Source organism: Maylandia zebra, linkage group LG14, assembly GCF_041146795.1.
Source record: "Maylandia zebra isolate NMK-2024a linkage group LG14, Mzebra_GT3a, whole genome shotgun sequence".
In the NCBI taxonomy this organism is placed as follows: Eukaryota; Metazoa; Chordata; class Actinopteri; order Cichliformes; family Cichlidae; genus Maylandia; species Maylandia zebra.
Window position 1 is genome coordinate 38,461,305 of NC_135180.1, and position 20,020 is coordinate 38,481,324.

Sequence of the window (20,020 nt, forward strand, 5' to 3'; positions counted from 1 at the left end):
TACCTCTGGGTTTGGCTGCTTTGAGCAGGACTCGGATCAGCTCCGGGACGTCGAAGTACGCGGCATAGTGCAGGGCGTTCATGTTGGTCCAGCGGCTCCTCAGACTCACGTCGGCGCCCAGCGAGATCAGCTGAGTGGTGAGACGCAGCGCTGCCGCCGGGTCGCCTGCACACACAATGAGGACGAAACTAAGACGCGGAGGAGCTGAATCCACCACACGCACAGACGCCGGCCGCCCCAGAGCAGGTCCAAGCAGCTGCCCTGTACAATAACTTGGAACCACGTGAGAGCTCGAGTCGGCATTATTCCCAGTTGTTACATCAGGACGAACTAGAGGAACGTGGGACCTGAAACAAGGATCGCCCCTCTGCTCTTCCTCCTGAAGCAAAATCTCTTCTGAATCGAGGGTGGAAGGATTTGAGACTTTGGACTGAAGTTGGTTTGGTGTGTTGTTGGGATTTTTTTGTTTCATGTGATTTGTGATTATTAGAATTCAACCCCCTGAGGGCCAAGTTTTCACAGGTAATAACACAAACTCTTCACAGAAGGTTTATGGGAAAAATATGTAAATAGTTTTATTATTTTCTCGTGGGTGGAGTCAGAGTCATCAGCAGTAACGTCGAGTTAGACCCAGGATGGTAAAGTTGAAGATTTGTGATATTCTGGGCTGATATCAGCGTTTAGAGTCATTTGTCAGATATTTATTCTGGGATGATTAACAGAGACGCACTGACTCCAGTTTTCCAAATGTGTCCTGCTGACTTAGATGATGTCTCTAAGAACCTGACAGCCTTACAAGCAAAAAGCAGCTTTTCTTCATAATTAAAGAACCTTTTTGAACATGAACTGTGGTGAGTTTCTCTCACTTAAACTACTGAACTAATGAAAGTGCTGAAAGTGAAGTGAAATGAGCTGCTGCCGGATACCCGACCTCACCCGACGTCACCGAGCCAGCAACTTTTTTTCTGTTTTTCACTCGTCTCTGTAGTTTTGCTCGTAGCCGCCTTGATCCTTTGCTCATACCGAGGCTGCTAGCTTGCGGCTGAGGTTTGGATAACTTTGTTAACTGGCTGAGGGTGAATTACGAGGTCTATTGTCTCCATCACTCACAGCGAAGAGCTCGCTAACAGCCACAGCCTCACACTAACGACCTGCCTGTGAGTCTGCAACTGAGTATTTGAACACATCGCTGTGTGTATGCTGCATATGAAACAGGCTAATTAAGTCAGGAACTGTCTGATCCTGGTCTCTGGTCGGTCGGTCGGTGCACCTCTAGACCGATGCTTCCCTAATAAGTATCAAATAAAGTAACTTACCAACTCCGTGCGCTCCGGCCTTGCAGCTGTAGTGAAGCAGCGTCATGTCGGTCAAACCATCGCGGTCGTTCACATGGCAACCACGCTTCAGGAGCTGAGACGGAGGAAAGACAGTTACAGGTAACCTGACCAGAGATTTCACATCAAAACTTTACAAACTGATATCTGCACGTGCAGGCTTCTGGAACTTTCCCTTTCTGTTTAGAGCCACTTGTACTCTGGGTTTTTTAATCGTGCCAGAGCATGTTCTGGTTTTCACACAGCAGTTATTGATATCAGGCTTTCAGTTTTCTGGATTTTTAGGCGTCACTTTCCTGTCACACTAAACAAAAACGTTAAATAAAGCCAGGAGGGGCAGATAGCTGAGGATACATTTATAATATTTTATTTAACATCTGTATATCGCTCCTACATGTGATGTTATGGTTGTATAATAAACTTTAAAGTGGGAAAACCCTGAGTTCACATCCTGGCCGTGCTGGCTGCCAGCCTTCCAGCTCGTTGGCTGATTTCTTCTCCGCGATCGTCGCTGTGCCGCTCTCTCCTTGTTTTTCTTTCCTCCAGGCTGAGTCGGCTTCACGCTGAGTCACGGTGAAGCCTCACTGACTTTCCATCGCTCCCTCTCCCTCTGCACCACTTGCTCTGCCTCCTGTTTCCATGCAGCCATTTTAACTGGGTCATTATCACCATCTCTCTGTGAGCAGCGCTGCTGCCAGTGTGACCATTACAGAAGGTCTGTACAGATATGCCCCCTTCATAAACCTTTCCCCTCCCTAAGGGATGGATTTCTTTAAATAATTGTTTAGGTTACGGTGAGCGGATGGGCCTGATGATGCACATGGATGCTGCTGCTTTAGGTTTGCTTTGGAGCATTTTCAGTGCAGTGATCTGACAAACAGCATGTCCAGCTGTGGGGCCCGCGCATCCAATCTTCTCTAGGATGTTATTTGCATGTTGCTTAGCAACAATTACATGGTATCTGTGCCTTGGTCACCATGGTTGCTAAAAACTTGGCACAGCAGCTTCTTCTCACTTTTGACTAAAAATAAAGTAACGGCAGCAACAACCTTTGAGACGCTGCTGGTGATGCAATCAAAGTGCACATACAGGTGTCTGATGCAGAGAGCACTTTATCACATGGAAGAGCCTCCATATTGTTATCTGGTATCCAGTCCAAATCAATCATCAATAATAAATAATCTTCCCAGCCTGTATTTTTTAATTGCATTGACCATAATTTGTGCTTTGAACAGAAGCTTTCAGCATTCAGGCTTTAAGAGCCTGACAAGAGCTGCTCAGAGAGACATCACTGTGTGTGTGTGTGTGTGTGTGTGTGTGTGTGTGTGTGTGTGTGTGTGTGTGTGTGTGTGTGTGTCCGTGTGTCCAGAGGGTTGAATCTGGGTCAATGTGACAATGAATCAGTGTTGGCTTTAAGCCAGTGACACAGAGGACTGCAGCAGGCTGAAAGAGAAGCTGCTGCACTGCCGAGGTTTCAAAAACGGAGACATGAGCCCCAAAGTTTAAGCCTAATGGACAAGTTATTAAAAAATTAACTATGAATGTATGAATCAGGAAATTATGTGTAGAAAGCAGCAAGTTTTTATGCATCAGACTGTAAACGTGTTTATTTCTGCTGTAAAGTTTGAACAGGGGAGTCTGTGGGGACGGACTCACTGCTGGAGCCTCTAGTGGACGTTAGAGGAACTGCAGGTTTTCCAGTGTTTTTTTTTCTTTTTGCTTTTATGTTCTCACCTCATTGCCGATGATGTCAATCTTGTGCTGCACCTGGGGAACCCACTGTCGCACGATGGCGAACAGCTCAGGGACCGTGGTTTGGGGATTCATGAGGATCTCCAAGCAGGCCGGGTCATTTGGGTCGAAGAAGGTGAACGCTGCACGCAAACAGGAAGAAATCACAGATGAGCTTAAAGAGACAAAGAAAGGTAAACGGAAAGGAGCGAGGAAAGCAGGCAGGAGATGGTTCCAGACGGTGACACCAAGAAGAATCTGTCCCCGTCATCAAATCAGAAATAACCTGCGAGTGCTGCAGTTTCTCTTCCTGCAGGCTCTGCAGCTCTGAGGAGGGTTTTATTTCACTGCCATCAGCCTGACAACCTGCCCCACTGCGACTCACTGTCAGCAGCTCCGGGAGAGCCATTCCACTTCCTGCTAATAACAATGAAGGAAATCAGCTGCATATTCATCTTGAGGCACAGCAGGGGGCGCTCATGAGCTTGTCCTCAATAGCCCCTTTTCCATTAGTACCTACTCGATCGACTCAGCACGATTCGCTACAGTTTTCAGGGTTTTCCATTAAGTCATAGTACCTGCTCACTCGGGGTTCCGAGCGATCCGAGCAGGTACTAAAATGTGACATCGTCAGACTTCATCCCACCAACTGGCTGGTCAGTAGCGTCACTCGATTGTTTACGAAAATCCAAACCACCATTTTTGAAGCTTGACTACGAGGGAAACGGCTACAAAAACGACGCCGTGATCCAGAGTGTGAGAAAAGCCACAGACTGAGCAGCAGGTATATCATCACCTCGACGTCCACCTTTGTTGTGGCAGTCATGTCATGACATGCAGATATGTTGCTATGACGACAAGCACGCACACTGGGTTGTAATGGAAAATCAGTGGATCCGAGTAGGTACTAATGGAGAAGGTCTTATGAATGGGACTGAAATAAAATACCACCAATGTGTAACTTTATCTATAAAATGCATTCTGCTAATGCAAGCTGATTGGTCACTAAAGGACGTCCTCCCTCAATGGCGCCCATTCCCAAAAGATAACCGGACGTTAGAAGTTAAAGAAGAAGAAGCAGCTGGTTGCGGTGGTTGAAGGTGATGCAGCTACACAGTCTCTGCTGCTGTTTGCTTCACGCCCCAAATCAAAATGGCAGCTGCCATTAAGCAGCTTGTGGTGCTGTAACATCAGTAATACTCAGATACAACAGAAACCTGTGAGAAACATCTAAAAATTAAAGTGAAGCTGTTGTTGGGACCAAACATTTACCTCACATTTATATTTTTGCTCTACAGCTCCACAGAGCGCCCCCTAGGGAGCAGGAAGTGCACAGAGTAGGAGTTAATGCTGAAAGAGTAAAAGTCAGCTTGAGAGCGCCCTCTGCTGTGCTGCTCCGTGAACTGCGGTGATTTGCTTACTGAACAGTGATTGGCTGTCATCAATACAACAGGCCGATCAGTCAGACTGCGAGTGCTGACAGTGAGCTGTGACTCCAGCAGTCTCCACTTTAACAGTGTGACTGGCAGCATTTAAGGTGTCTGAATTTAAGGTGGTATGACGTACCGTAGTCTTTGGGCAGCGGTGCCTGGGCGGACGGGTGCACCATGGCTCGGCGCCGCGGCTCGTGAACCGGACTCTGGTACTCGGACACAGACACGGGCTCTGGCTCCGGTTCGGCCGGAGCCTCCTCCTCTTCCTCGCGCTCCTCTCTCTCCTCCCGCTCCTCCTCCTGCTGCTCTTCTTCCTCATCCTCCTCCACTTCTGTCCTCTCCTCCTGCTCCCTCTCTTCCTCTAGCTCATACTCCTCCTCTTCCTCTTCTTCCTCCTCCTCTACTTCTTCCTCCTCTTCTTCAGTCAGCGCCTCCTCCTCCTCTCTCTGGACCCTCCCCTCCTCCTGCTCCTCCCGGTCGTGCCTCTCCTTCTCCTGCACCTCCAGGTTCTCCTCTTTTGTCATGATGAGGGATTCTGCAGCAGGGCCTGTCAGAGAGGACGCAGTAACAGATTTTCATGAGACTTTCTATTATTTTGTCCTTTAAACAACATTTTGCTCACATTTTATTCAGGAATTCTCAGCGTTTGTGCTCCTCAAACACTAATGAGAATACAAGCAGAGGTTGAAACAGGAAGCTGGATGTTGGAGAGCACAAACTGTCAGTGAGTAGTAAATACTAATAACTAAGGACATCCCTGATTCAGGGAGCCTTACGTCCTCGGTCAGGACACCATCCAGTCTGACTGACCTTCATGAAGAACCAGGTTTCACAGCCTTTCTTGATGTTTTACTCCATCAGACTGCTGGGCCTTCACACTTTTTGACTGACTGTACAAGTCTGATCAGAGAAGACAGGTGTGTGCTAACAGCCACGGCTGGCGTGCCCTCACCCCGTCTTTGTAACTGACACTGAGTCTTTAAAAGGAGCTGCTTCCTTTGCTTTCCTGCGGACTGAGGTTCTGTTTCTGTCACATTGTCTCGTGTGACCTGAAAGACTTCTAGCTGCAATGACTGCCCCTCTTGTTTGGTTTAATATTCGCATTTTGTGAAACAGAATCAACCACAAGAAGTCCAAAACTGCGACACGGGTGAGACTGCTGCAGATAATAAGCATGATATGAACCAGAACACAGGACATCGCGATACAGACCTCGTCATAAGAAGCACGACATCATCGAAACCAGAGCCACAAAACACGGGACACAGATCAAAGCAGGAAATCCAAACTTCCCCCAGAAACAAATGAAACAGAAAAGCTGAAAACAACTCGGAAAACATTCAGCTGCTACGTCACATAGAAGCTCATTTTCTTTGCTCCAAAAAGACAGAAAATCTTTACCTTTCAGATGTTTGATTGAATCTAAGGTGAGGTTACTGTTTCAGACTAAATCTGCTCCGTGTGATGTTTCAAATGTTCTGTGCACAAACACTCATAATAAAGCTTTATTGGCAGCACATAAAGACAATGACCGTCTGCATCTTAACATCACACCTGAATCCAAACGGTTAGAATTCTATTACTGTGCTGTTACATGAAACTAACATTACTCAGATAAACCTACTGCTAATACTGGGCTCGAGCTTAGTTATTACTTGGTATTTACTCAATAATTACATTTTGTAATTACATAATTATTCCACTAGCACCACATTATGTTTCTGAGCTGTGCTGTGACGCGCTTCAAACAGCTTTACTTTAGGTTTCTGCTGCAGAATGACTTTAAATAAACAGATTCAATCAGTGACGCAGTTTGTTGCCAGTAACACAACATTTCAGCAGTTTGTTGTGCTGTACTCGGGCCGCTCCCGGCCCGAACCACCGCACGGCTCCGCCACGAGGGCGTGGCCGGGATGCAGCTGAGACCGGCCGAGGTTTGTTTTCCTTCAGCGTCTTGTTGTCTCTGTTTCCATTCAGCATCACAACACGAGTGCTAAGTATAACTCCAGAGAGAGGGTGTGTGTGTGAGTGTGTGAGAGAGAGGAAAGAGCTGAAAGCAGGCTAATTGACCCACTGCACAGTGGCTTAGAGGGCTAACGCTAACCCTTGCTGCCCATCATTAGCTGTTGACTGGATTAAATCCACTTTAGCAAATGGACACGATGCTGAAATCCATCCGACTGCATCCATCACTGAGTCAGCATCATGCAGAGTGTGCTGGTTTAGGTTTAGGCTGCTTTCAAACGCTAAAGGCAGCGTTTTCTTTATTTCTTCACGTTATTTATCAAATGTCTGTGCGACGCAGCCGTGCAGTCTATGCACGCCATGGATCTCATGTATCTGCAGAATCTTCCAGAACAGGCCTGAACGTGTCACTGTGGGCTGTTTACACGTGAAAATGACCTGAAAAGCATGAGCAGGATAAACACTTCCCTCTGTGCACCATTTAGTGGGTTTGACTTCTCTGATTAAGCTCATTATCAGTGCTTTATGTAATCTGAGATCCCAGCGGGACACAACGACAACAGGACTCAGCTGAGGCCACGATCGAGGTTACGCAACACGACCCTACGAGTCAGCGTGGACACACACACACACACACACACAGGTGAAGTGCATAAGCATCCCGATGAATCTCCTAAAAATAAGCTCAGCTGCTGCTCTCTGCTGTGTTAACGAGGTTCCTGCTTTCAGACGCCTCGCTTCCAGGTCAAATGATCCGGGCTGATTTAGGACCAGTGAAGGCGACACGCACATACATGTTACATGTATTCACTTCATGTTTATGGCACATGTACTAAACACAACTTCATGTAGATTTACTGAAACAAAAATAAAGAAATGAGAGATTCCTGATGAAAGCCTGAGCAGCACCAAAGTTACAGCCACGCTCAGCATTCTGAGAACAGAGATCATCTGTGTTAATAAACATGAGTTTGGATTATATTCCAGATTATTGTTGACTGGACGACGACACCGAGAAACAAAAAGCGTTTCTGTCCCTACAGGTACAAACTGCAGCACGTCGCCTCTAAGGAGGCGCTTTTGACCTTTTGTAAGGCCACTGTGCTACATCCATGTTCTCAAACAGGAACAAACGCGTTCACAGTCACAGGCTCTTCTGGGTTTTTCTATGTGCACCATCAGGAGAAAGTCAGTGTTCAGACACGTAAGACGTATTTCCCAAAATCTCCACGATGTCCAAGATGTTCCCGTTTTAAAGATAACCACGTTGTCCCGTGTTCAAAACGTTCCTTCATTAGCAAAACAAACACATTCAGCAGTTTCCTTATGCCCCAAACATCCCAGCAAAGCCTTTCCCAGTAATAATTTTATCATCAATATACTCCAGGGGATTTTTTATATGACCCCGAAAAAGCTCATTTTAAGGAATAGCTAACAAACTGCCCCCCCCCCCCCCCCCCCCCAATAATATTCCTGCTTTCTAAAAATTCAAACTTTCCAGTAAATTTCTAAAATCTCCAGATGTTCCATAATGTTCCGACTTTCCTAAGACCTTCCAGCGAGCCTTGAATCTGCCCACGTGAAAGTATTTTGTCTTCTCGTGGAAGCAACTTTTCCTTTTTCCTGCAACACAGTGTCGAAGAATACTGCTACTTTCCAAAACGAACATTTCCCCCAATTTTCCTCGTGAACAAAAATATTTTCATTTCCACAAATCGACCGGCTCAGTTCACACACTGGAGCAACATCGACCTCTTACTGGGAATACTGGGAAAGCTCTGTTACCACCAACAAACAGCTCCTTTTACAGATTACATGGCAAGCTGCGCACTATTTAAAATATCCATACTTTCCAACATATTATGGATAAATCTCCTCATGCATATTCAAAGATGTCCGTGTTTTCTTAGATCGGCCCACTCAGCTCGCAGACTGGAGAAGGATCGATCTCTTACTGGGACTACTGGGAACGCTCCGCTCTACCCAGCAAAGAGCTCGTTTTACAGATTGACCGACACGCAGACCTGAGCGCTTATAACGCGACAGCTGCGCGATATTTGTGTGGGTTTGTGGTGGTTAGAAGCTGTTAGACGCCACGTGATGTGGGAGGCGGAGGAAGGAAAGGAGGAGAGGAAGGAGGCCATGGCAGCTTCAGCATCCTCCTCCTCCTCCACCCAGCCTCCATTTTACATCAAACCAAACATGAAGACAAAATCGCTGCAAACCGAGTCAGAACATGCCCGAACCCACGGTCTCCTCCCCACGCAGCGTGTTTCTGACGCTGAGTGATGAAAATGTTGGGATTCGGGCTCGGTGCGCGTTTGTGGCGATGTGCGCAGTGAAGGCCAGGACGGGAAAAACGCCCCTGTGACACAATGAAAACATCGGCAGGCTGCTTAAAGCCCACCGGAGCCACTTTAAAGAGATTTGAAGCTGCTGCTGCTGTTTTCTCCATCCTTCCTCCGCAGCATCGTCATCCTCACTAAAGCACCTGCTCTGCCTCCATCGTCTCGTCGCCTCCAAACCCCGTAAATGAAGCTCAGCTCGGACTCAAATCTGCGCTTTGACGTGTTTTACTTACCTGAGAACAAGCCGCTGGTTGATGAGTGGGTGACGAGCTTCTCTCTTGTCTGATGGCAGCTCCGCAGCACTCACCTCTGTGACGCTGCGCTCCTTCCGCCGCTGTATATAGTCCTCCCTCTCTCTCCGCCCAGACGGTTCTGGCTGTTTCCGTCTGCGTCGCTCCACCGCCTCTCTCGCTCACCTCTCCGCCGCTCAGCCATAAAAACACTTTCAGAGAAGAAATGACTTTTTTAATGGGATCAGCTGAATAATTATTCCTTCATTTAGGAATAAGACGCCTTTATATACACAGACACTCTCCATTAGATACACATATTCAGCTGCTTGTTAATACAATCATATGATAGAAACCCAGCGCAGTTAATCATGTAGACATGGTCAGGACAACCAATGGCGTGTCCAGCGGGGTGGCCTGGGGGGGCACAGGCCACCCCCCCAACCAGACTGGCCACCCCAGGTGCCACCCCAAAGGCAAAACAATAAAATTCAATCAAATATCAAATGTCCGATTATGTTTTCACGGTGACGCTCAGATATCCGAGTGTAAGTGAATGCAGCATCGCTTCTGCGCTATGTGCATCACGTTAGCAAAGGTAGGAGAGCCAAGCGCGAAAGACGGCACTGCAGGAAACAATTTTTCGGTGAAAGAAAATGAGGACAGAATAAATGTCCCGGTAAGTAATATTAAGTTTGTTGAGTTTAGTAAACTTCGGTGAAATTAGAATACCAAGGAAAAAATAACACTTAAAGAATTATTGCAGCTGTGGAATATTTCAGACAGTATGCTACTGAGGGCAGCTAACATAAGAGTTATGAGTTATAAGATATAATCTAAGTCGTAACATTGCTGTATGGAGCTGCAGATTTGGTTGCAGGTTAACATAGCTGGACTGGCCATCGGGCATACCGGGCATGTGCCCAGTGACTTATTTTTTATTTTTTTTGTAATGGCATGAACAATGAGAGGTGGTGGATTGGCCAGATGCAGGTCGATGTGTAGAAATAACTCCGTTGTTTGGTGGTGGCTATGACGGGGCTTCCACAGAGGCAACAGGTGGATGAGGGAAGGGGAGGCAGGAGGAGAGACCCGAAGCAGCCACCAGTCCGAGTGTCAGGTGACCTGAACTTCAGGTAAGAAGTTATGAGCTGCAGTCTATCTGGGTCAGATATAAACCAAGTTTAGGTGGAGTTTATTTTCGTTGTGCTGACTTTTTACCGTCAGTTGCAATAACTCGTACTGCGTTCTAGCCAGCTTGACAGAGTTTTTATACAGCTGGGTGGGTGCTATGATGTTACTGATAGTGAACTTTATTTTATTCATAAGGTTAGTTAGTAGAGTTGCCAACGGCTCCTTAAAAAAATGGAATGGTCCCTCATTCAGAGAAAATATTACGCGTTTCGTATTGAGCTGAGAAGAGACGCAGTTTGTCCCGAACTTTAGCTAGGATGGAAAAAGACACAAAGCTGGATTTATTCTATGTGTTTACGCTGCACAGCTGCCTCTTCTCTCATTCTCTCCCCCTCCCTCTCCTGTTGCTACTTCAATCATGAAACTGATCAATGATCAGCTGATCGGCTTTTCTCTCTTGTTTGTTTATCGCCCACTTTGCGCCAGAAAGAGGAAACCAGCAGATGTTGCGCTAAACAACAGCAGCACGTTTAAGCTTGATCAGCTGTTGTTAGAATGTATTTAATATTAATTTCTAATATCAGCTGATGTTTGCTGGAGCCACAGCTGTAAAGCTGCTGGTCATGATGTCTGTTTGGATATGTGGTGAGAGGGAAACATGAAGATGAAACCAGGAGATGTCCTTACTGAATCATCAGAGCTGAACAGGTGATGGAGAAACAGGTTTACCTTTTAGGTGACATGAATGAGTTGAAGTTATGAACTGTTTCTGAGAGACAAATAACACCAGGATCCTTTTTTATGTGAATTTTTGTTACATTTGTTATATTTTAAAGCACCAAAACCTTCAATCCGGGTTGTCAATTTTTTGTTTTGTTTTACTGCTTAACTTTTTATTTATTATTTTTCTCAGTTGGGTTTTTGGTGATTTTTTTTAGTGATACATTACTTTATGTTATTTATTTAGCCCTTTTGTTGACCATTGAAAGTTTGACTTGATATTTTAAATGATTACTTTTTTGCATTACATTACTGTATGTGCTCTAAAGCTATAAAATGAGAGGCACAGCACAACATTTTGGTCGGAGAGTGACGAAACCTGCAGCTTCAGAATCTGTGAGATTGTTGGCTTTCAGCACCAACGGTGTGGCTGCATACGTGCCATCAGGTGAACAAGTCATGCTTTGTGTTTGCATCGTTTTCCTTTTACCTGCTCTTTCATTGTTACCGTTCTAGCTGTTTGGTGGTTGTTGAAATCATTTTGTGAACTTTGAGCTGAGATTCTGGTGTTTCTGGCAAAATACATTTATATTTAAAAATCGATTTCTGGATTTAATGAATCGATATTCTAACTAAAATTAATTTAAATCAGGACATCGATTTTTTTAAAGGCACCCTTAGATAGAACATGATTTACTGACTAGTCTTGTTACCCTTAATTAGTTTCAGGTGTTCCTTGTTCCCAACCTGTTTCCCTAAGTGTCCCCTAGTATAGATTTTCTGTGTTTTCCATTTATCCTTTAATGCTGTTGTCCTTGCCTTCCTGTTTCCCCATGTGTGTTGCTTTGCCTGGAGATTTTTATTTTGTATCTTGGACTGGTAAATGAACTGATTCTTATATAGCGCTTTTCTACTCAAAGCACTGTATACAACATGCCTCATTCACCCCAGCACTTCTAAACTCAAGTGCAAACTAATAAACATTCACACTCCAATGAACACATCAGAGAGCAACTTGGGGTTAGTATCGTGCCCAAGGATATTTGGCATGCAGACTAGGGAAGCCAAGAATCAAACCACCAACCTTCTAATCAGTAGCTGATCTGCTCTACCACCTGAGCCACAGCCACCGGTCTCTGGTATCTTGGACATTGTTTAATTTCTTTTTTTTTTTCAGCCAAAATAAGTGGTTCACTTATGGTTTTGTACTTGGTCTTAGCTTCCAGGAATTGAGACCATAAACTCTTCACAAAGTGTTCGCTGAAGCGAGAAAGTGAGCAGTGGGAGCATTTTCTATTTTCTATAGTTCTTAATATATCTACTTCCCCTCCAGCATGTTTTGAGCCCCTTTGAGGACATTTGCTACCACTGCTACGCAGATGATATCCAGTTATTCATTTCTTTTAAGTCTCAAGATGTTTCTAAGCTACAGATTTTTAATGAGTGCTTAGATTCCAGGAAAGACTGAAGTCCTTGTATGCCCCTGATAGACACGTACCTAAGATAATGAATGCTCTTGGTCCCCTTGCAACATTTCTGAAATTGTCTAACAGGAACCTAGGGGTAATCTTTGACCTCACTTGGATGTTCATGTCAAATCTTTGGTTCGGTCCTGCTTTTATCACTTAAGAAACATTTCTAAACTAAGCCCTATTGTATCTCACACTGAACTGGAGATTATCATTCATGCTTTCATTTTATCAAGACTGGACTACTGTAATTCACTGTTTACATGTTTAAACAAAAACTCCTTGGAGCATCTACAGATTGTTCAAAATGCCGCAGCAAGACTTGTGACCAAAACATCTAAGTATTTACATCTGACACCATTGCTAATACAGCTGCACTGGCTCCCCATTGAATTTAGAGTCCACTTCAAGATTCTGGTACTGACTTATAGAGCTCTTCATGGTCAAGCACCTGCCTACATCATTGAACTTCTACAGCCTCATGTTCCTAGCAGGTCTCTTAGGTCATGTAATCATGGTCTACTTGTCATTCATCATACAAGGCTGAGAACTAAGGGAGACTGTGGAACTCTCTCCCACTGAGCTTAAAATCTCTGGACTCAGTAGCTTCTAAATAACTAAAAACACATGTTGTCTGTTTTGTTTTATACTTTGTTATCCCTGTGTGAAGCACTTTGTGATCTTTTATCTTTAAAGGTGCCATATAAATAAAGTTTTACTTGCTTTTTTTAAACTTACTTTCTCAGACTTCTCTTTTTTTTATATCAGAGAAGTTGCTCCCTGCTGGCTGTTTGAAAGAATCATATCTTTTATATGTGCTTTGCCTAACACAACCATTAAACATTTATCATGCTGGTATTTTCTTAATAATGTTTTCTTAAGTATCTACTAGTCTAAACAGTCTTGGCAGATGGCCCTGACCACCACCCAATCCACAGTGCAACAAACCACTATACCATATCTTGGGGATATGGCTAAGAGCTTTGGTTGATCACAGACCTCATTCTTTTAGGTCATTCAGGTTGAGTTCAGAGGACAGCCTAGAGTCTTCTAAACTTAAAGAAGACATTTGAGGGGGAGCATGGAAGGAAACCCTGGTGCAGACCCAGAACACACTAGGGAGATTATGTTTCTTGGCTGGCTTGAGCTGGAGGAGGTGAACTCTGGGTATCTCTGCTTATTCTGTTGTGTCTATGACAGATGCATGGATATTTTTTCATTATGCTGAAACAATGGGCAGAGTTACATGTTCATAATTTAATTTTCTCAAGTAATGCCCACTGTCAAGCTGCAGGAATATATGTATGTATTTCCCAATGATGGCATACGCCTTTTAACATATTTTTGTATATATGGCTGTGGCATGAACTACCATATTCATGATAAACTTTCTTTATAACCTAGACAGTAATATGACTAAAACTTTCTTCATTAATCAAACCTGAGAACTTCGAGTTTACACTGTAGACTGCCCAAGCCAACATAAAGCAGCTTCACTCCAGAATCCTCCAGCTTGTTATAATTCAGGGACAGGTTTATCAGACTGGAGGACTGGGTGCTGAGGACTGATGAGAGATCCTCGCAGCATGCCTCTGTGAGACTGGTTTGTTCCAACCTAAATGTTAAAAGAAACACATTTGTTTTTATTTCAGACATTTCATAAGTTTATCCGAGATCTTTAGTGCCTTAATAAACTACATGTAGGTTGTAAACAGTTTTAAAACACCAAAATTAGAACTGCATAGAGTGCAAATTCATAACAAATGTATGTCTTCACATAACACAAAATCTTACAAGAAACACATAAGCACACGCAAACTTTATCAAACCTCAGAGTTTTCACTTGACAGTATGGACTCCGCAGTCCAGCACAGAGTGAAATCACCCCTGGATCTTGCAGGTTGTTGTTACTCAGGTTTAGCTTAGTCAAATTACATGACTGGGAGTTAAAAACTGTTGCCAAAAATGAACAGCTTTTCTCTGTCAGCTTACAGCCGCTCAGCCTGAAATAAGTACCAGTGGGGAAAAGACAGAAGTCATATAAGTAGATTCAAGTTTTATTTTGTCATTCATTAAAAAAAACAAAAAACAAAACTCTTTATCCTTCAAACTCAGGCCCTCTACCAGAGGCCCGGGAGCTTGAGGGTCCTGTGCAGTATCTTAGTTGTTCCTAGGACTACGTTCTTCTGGACAGAGATCTCAGATGTTGTTTCTGGGATCTGCTGGAACCACTCGCCTTGCTTGGGGGTCATTGCACCAAGTGGCTGGCATCCAGAAATCCTACCAATGGCTGGACAGAGCTAGACTAAAAGACAGCACAGAGGCACTAATCATGGCAGCACAGTAACAAGCTCTAAGTACAAGATCCATAGAGGCTGGAGTCTACCACACCAGGCAAGACCCCAGGTGCAGGCTGTGTAAAGATGCCCCTGAGACAATCCAGCACATAACAGCAGGGCGCAAGATGCTAGCAGGCAGGGCATGCACGCCATAACTAATGGTGATGGCGTTCTATGTATGCCAATGGTGCAATGACCCCCAAGATAGCCGAGTGGCTCCAGCAGATCCCAGGAACAACATTCCAGATCTCTGTCCAGAAGAGAGCAGTCCTAAGAACAGCTAAGATACTGCGCAAGACCCTCAAGCTCCCAGGCCTCTGGCAGAGGACCCAAGCTTGAAGGACAAAGACTGCTCCGCAGGGGTGAGAGGGGAATTTTTTGTTATATATAACATCAACCTACAGAGCTGTGCTGGAGGTTTTGACCACTGGCAGCAGCCTTTGAAGAGCTTCCTCTGATGCAGAGTATTTCTTTAGGTCAAACACATCCAAATCTTCTTCTGATGACAGTAAGATGAAGATCAGTGCTGACCAATGAGCACGTGATAGTTGGTTTGAGGAGAGACTTCTTGACCTCAGTGATTGCTGAATTTCTTCCACTAGAGAACTGTCATGCAGTTCATTCAGACAGTGGAACAGATTGATGCTTCTCTCTGGAGAGATTTTTTTTCTGATTATTTTCTTGATGTACTGATTTGTTTTCTGGTTCACTTTTGAGCAACTTCCTTGCTGTGCTGGCATAGCAGAGCCTGCTAGGAGTGCCTGGTTGGTTTCCAGCGAAAGACCCAAGAGGAAGCGGAGGAAGAGATCTAGATGTCCATTCGGACTCTGCAAGGCTTTGTCCACAGCACTCTGGTAAAACTTTGCATATGTGTTGTCCTTGTTTAATAGTCCAGATCATTTGGATTTAGACTGTACATCAGACAGCAGATTGACCCCAGAATTGATGAAGGTCAGATGGACGTGAAGAGCAGCCAGAAACTCCTGAACGCTCAGATGGACAAAGCAGAACACCTTTTCCTGGTACAGTCCTCTCTCCTCTTTGAAGATCTGTGTGAAAACTCCTGAGTACACTGAGGCTGCTCTGATATCGATGCCACACTCTGTCAGGTCTGATTCATAGAAGATCAGGTTTCCTTTCTGAAGCTGGTCAAAAGCCAGTTTTCCCAGAGACTCTGTCATCTTTATGGTTTCTGGACTCCAGTGTGGATCTGTCTCAGCTCCTCCGTCATACTTTATGTTCTTTAGTTTTGCCTGAACTACCAAGAAGTGGATGTACATCTCAGTCAGGGTCTTGGGCAGCTGTCCTCCCTCTCTGGTTATCAGCACATCTTCCAGAACCGTAGCAGTGATCCAACAGAAGACACAATCAGTTGTATGACTTGTGAACACTAGTCTGAATAGCACTGCATGGATCATGAAAATGCAAGATATTTTAATTGATTTTAAAAGTGGTAAAAGGTTTTCAACAATCACATACTATAAATATGGAATCCATGTCCTTTGGAGTTTTATGACCACATGAGAAACTGTCAGATTCACACTTGTCCCCAAGATCTCTGCAAAGAAAAATATTATCCATAATGTGTTGTTATAGATTATGCACACACTGCCTATAGAAATAAAGCATTAAGTCATGCTTGCACTGATTATATTTCAAAGACCTCATCACAGATCTCATCATCTTAACTATCACCTGCATGCATAGAGACAATTCTAAGAAGGCTAACAAAGCTAGTGAAACTGCCAAAAGTGTGAAGAGAGAAGAGGAATTTAAAAAATAAAGATGGAAGTGACAGGAAATAAAATCAGGATGACATCTATGACAAACACTTTTCAATGTTCCCATGGCTTCTCTAATAACTATTAAACCAACCAAATCTAATCTTTTTTTCAGTTAGTCAAGTCTTACATGTTTTCTGAACCAGACTGTCCATCTTTGAATCTAAGAGGTTCAGACTTTGACCAGTTGCTCTTCATGGACACAGAGCTGGGATCAGAGCACTTTGCTTTCTCCTGATGACTACTGAGATCAAAAGAAAGATTATCAGAAACTCAAAAAAATAAAAATCTAACAGTGCAAACTTTAACACTTATATCTCAACAACATCTCACGTCTTTCCTGAAGAAGATTGTCCATCTTTGAATCTAAGAGGTTCAGACTTTGACCAGTTGCTCTTCATGGAAACACAACTGGGTTGAGGTTGAGGAGACTTTGGACTCTCCTGATAGACCCTGAAATAATAAAAGAGAATGAATTAAAAGGATAGGATGTCAGTTGTTAGTCTGAGTAGACTTATCTGTGAAAGTGGTCCAGTATGTTTCCAAGGAATAGACCAAAATTGAATTAATTGAATTAGGGTAACAGAACAGAAAATCATCCTATGGTATGTTTTTATTTATTTATTTTTATTAAATTGTTTTTTGGGGAAGCATTTTAGCCTTTATTTGATATAAGAGCAGACAGACAGAAAAGTGATGACAGAGAGAAGGGGAGGACATGCAGCAAAGGACTATGTGAGATGTTATGGCCTGCGCACCGACTGAGCTAAACTGACTCCCAAGAATTTCTCCTAAAGGGTGTACTGCCAAATACACTTGCATGGCTGTTCAGGCATAAGGAGTTCTGTAAAAACCTCTGAATGTCACGGATGAGCAGACTTGAGAAACAGTCAGTGAAACAACAATAAGCCTTGGTGCAGCCTCAACAACAGAAAGCATAACTTTTCAGTCTTTACTTTTCATCTGCAGAGTTTTGTCCATCTTTAGGATGACTCTTTTCTGTGCAGCGAAATTCACCAACCTCAGGTCTCTGCTGCTGCAAACTTTAAGGAGAGCAAGAATATATATATTTTTTGTAGTTGTTTTCAATTTCATATGATGAGAAACGATGAAAACAGATGTTACTGTGATTTAAACTACCTTTTCCTGTTGGAGCATGCACCTAACATTAAAAAAAAAAAAGAAGTGAGAGAGTGAGTTGCTGCAAAATCAACACTGAAGCTGAAGATTGTCTTTAAAATGACAACAAATTATAAAAGAAAAATAAACATTTAATAATTAGGACTTACTTGGGTTATTCCTTTCAGGATCCATCACACCAGCAGATCATTGTATCCTACACACAGCTGCTTCAAAAGTGACTTTTACGATGATCTGACTGAATTATTAAAAGTTTATTAACACAGATAATAAAAAGTTAGATCCATAATTGCCAAAAACATAAAGCAGGAGAGACACTTCTCAGACAGCTCTCTTTCCTCCAAGCTGCTATCAAACTGTAACATCATGAAACCAGTTCAGCAAGTGCAAGTTGGGGCAAAGAACTGTGGCATTCAGAGGTTGACTCGAATGTAGCAAAAGAAAGAGAAAACTAGCAAGGTATAGAGTAGGTGTTTGGCTATGTTGTTCATAATCTTCAGATACCAGAGAAAAAGAATTACTCAAAGTAATAATCATTGATAAATTACAAACTATCGAAATGACTGGATGGTCTTGAATTGGTAATTTTGGCTTTATAGGAATAAGATTGTTTTAAATACAAGAAGAAGCTTAACAATAGTGCACACATATTGTTTTCTTTTCTAGTCCTTTGAGAAAATTATATTTCTTTACAGCCTAGTTTTATAAATGATGTGATCTGTTCTAATTAACCTCCAGTGGTAACAAGCTGCAGACATGGCTACATCACTACAAGTCTAAGCTGCCCTCTGATGGCAGCAGAGTGGAACTAAAGTGATGTGCAGGCATGTCTTTAGCTCTGTGTTTTGAATAGACCCAGAAGTGGTAAAAGAATTGTTTAGTAAAGGGCAACCGTATTCAGGCATCAGTTTTTCACTAGGTGAAGTAACACCTGAAACACTACTGTCTCTGTCTGATCAACTGACAATCATAATGCAATCTTATATTTGTTAATGTGTTCAAATGCAAATTTAGTTGACCCAGTGTTTAAAATAAATGGCTAAATAATGTGTTAAATGTCTAATCTTTACATCAAAAAATACATATTTGGATTCTTTGATTAGAACTGTATTCTTTTTACAACCAGGACAGGAGAGGGAAGAAGCAGAGAGAGGAAATGAGATGGAAGGTACAGTAGATTAATTGGACACTAAAAGAGCAGGAAAAGTGAAGAACACGTGAGCATCCAAAACACCAGACAGAGGTAATGCATTTTAAAAGGAGTCATAATTGCACAACAGAAGCAGAATCTATGAGACCAGAGCTGCAAAAAAAACCTAAACAATGTCAACATAAAATCTCACATGACTGCTTCATCAGCAATGTGATTTTAATACTTAAAATCTTCTACTTAAATACTTAAATCAAATGTAGTAAATAACTTTTAAAAGGTGATGTTACTGAGCAAAAATCCAAAAGATTTCAGGGCTGGGCTAATTTCCCAATGTTTCAAGTTCCTAGCAACAGCCCTGACGTGTACGCACAAACACACACATCTTATGTTGAACGTTGATTTTGACTTTAGTTATCTATAGTCTGTGTTTCTGTTCCACACAGACACTCTGCTTCAACTCTATAAATCAGGAATGTCAAAGTCATTCAAAGTCATCTTACATATAGAACACTTTGATATTAAGTGGGTCCACCAAGTGAATTTTGAGTATAAAGAAATTTTACTACACCTTTAATCCCTGAGATATCTTAATATAAGATAAAGAAGTGTAATTTCAATAGTACATTATGTTTTTCTGTGTAAAATTACAGGAAAAGTTCTGGTAGCTCAGTGCCCACTGAAACGCACAGTTGCGGCTTTCAGGAGTCATTTGAATTTTGCGATTGCGTGAACGGTTGAAGAAGTAGGTTAGTTTGACCTAAAAGACCTCGTGGGTTAACCTAGTTCCAACAGTTCTCTCATCAGTTTTACTGCAGCACTGCACATCACCTTTGTTCTTGAAACTCGGTACCATTGCACTTCTCAGTTCCTCCGGTATCCTCTCACTCTCCTGGATTGTGTTAAACAAGCTGGTTAAAAAGTTCATCAGCAGGTAGTTCATCTGGACCAACTGGACCCTGCTGTAGCTGCCCTCACTTCCTCCTTACAAATCTTCTGCATTTCCTGAAGAACCGTCTCCTATTTGCACCTCCATCATAAGATATATTCAACCTGTGCACCTTCCTCCACTTCTATTTTACGTTACGTTCCTGCCCTTTCTTGAACTATGGGTTCGCCACAGTCATTTCCATTCTTATTCTTCTTTTTGCAAAATTTGCCACTATTTGTTCTTCAGCATTTATCTCATTAACACCACACCTGCCCAACACATCTAAATCCCCTCTGTTCCCTTCACCTACATGTT

At 43.1% G+C, this 20,020-nt stretch overlaps 2 protein-coding genes across 6 annotated transcripts in view; both read right to left on the reverse strand.

Annotated features, from left to right (window-relative positions):
• clip3 (CAP-GLY domain containing linker protein 3) overlaps positions 1-9,184 on the reverse strand; it is a 32,382-nt gene extending 23,198 nt beyond the window's left edge. For 2 of the 3 annotated variants that reach the window (XR_013093039.1, XM_076873488.1), the window contains exons 1-5: positions 9,045-9,184; positions 4,632-5,045; positions 3,069-3,208; positions 1,317-1,410; positions 4-165 (exon numbers count right to left, since the gene is read on the reverse strand). Coding sequence is in view for 2 of the 3 variants with exons in the window: in XM_076873488.1 (XP_076729603.1) it covers positions 4-165; positions 1,317-1,410; positions 3,069-3,208; positions 4,632-5,022 (787 nt within the window). In the remaining variant the exon portion in view is untranslated. The remainder of the gene's footprint in view (positions 1-3; positions 166-1,316; positions 1,411-3,068; positions 3,209-4,631; positions 5,046-9,044) is intronic. The other variant, XM_076873489.1, reaches the window with a different exon arrangement.
• A 2,033-nt stretch (positions 9,185-11,217) lies between these two features.
• On the reverse strand, positions 11,218-18,215 carry LOC101481980 (uncharacterized). 3 transcript variants are annotated; one of them, XM_004565059.3, is made up of 9 exons: positions 17,774-18,215; positions 17,625-17,646; positions 17,441-17,527; positions 16,818-16,937; positions 16,615-16,728; positions 16,183-16,261; positions 15,106-16,033; positions 14,194-14,367; positions 11,218-13,979 (listed from the first exon to the last, which is right to left on the reverse strand). In XM_004565059.3, the coding sequence occupies exons 1-7, from the start codon at positions 17,796-17,798 to the stop codon at positions 16,025-16,027; spliced, it is 456 nt and encodes a 151-aa protein (XP_004565116.2). In that variant the 5' UTR covers positions 17,799-18,215; the 3' UTR covers positions 11,218-13,979; positions 14,194-14,367; positions 15,106-16,024. The 3 variants fall into 3 exon arrangements, with proteins under 3 accessions (XP_004565116.2, XP_076729606.1, XP_076729605.1); XM_076873491.1 differs by having other exon boundaries at positions 15,106-16,261; positions 16,615-16,725; XM_076873490.1 differs by having other exon boundaries at positions 15,106-16,261.
• Positions 18,216-20,020: the final 1,805 nt, after the last annotated feature.

Coding starts and splice junctions, on each gene's coding strand:
- LOC101481980 (XM_076873490.1), bottom strand. CDS start 17,798: ATGGATCCTGAAAGGAATAACCCAA. Junction 16,938..17,440: donor CAAAACTCTGCAGATGAAAA/GTAAAGACTGAA, acceptor TTATTATTTCAG/GGTCTATCAGGAGAGTCCAA. Junction 16,729..16,817: donor CAATCTTCTTCAGGAAAGAC/GTGAGATGTTGT, acceptor TTTTGATCTCAG/TAGTCATCAGGAGAAAGCAA.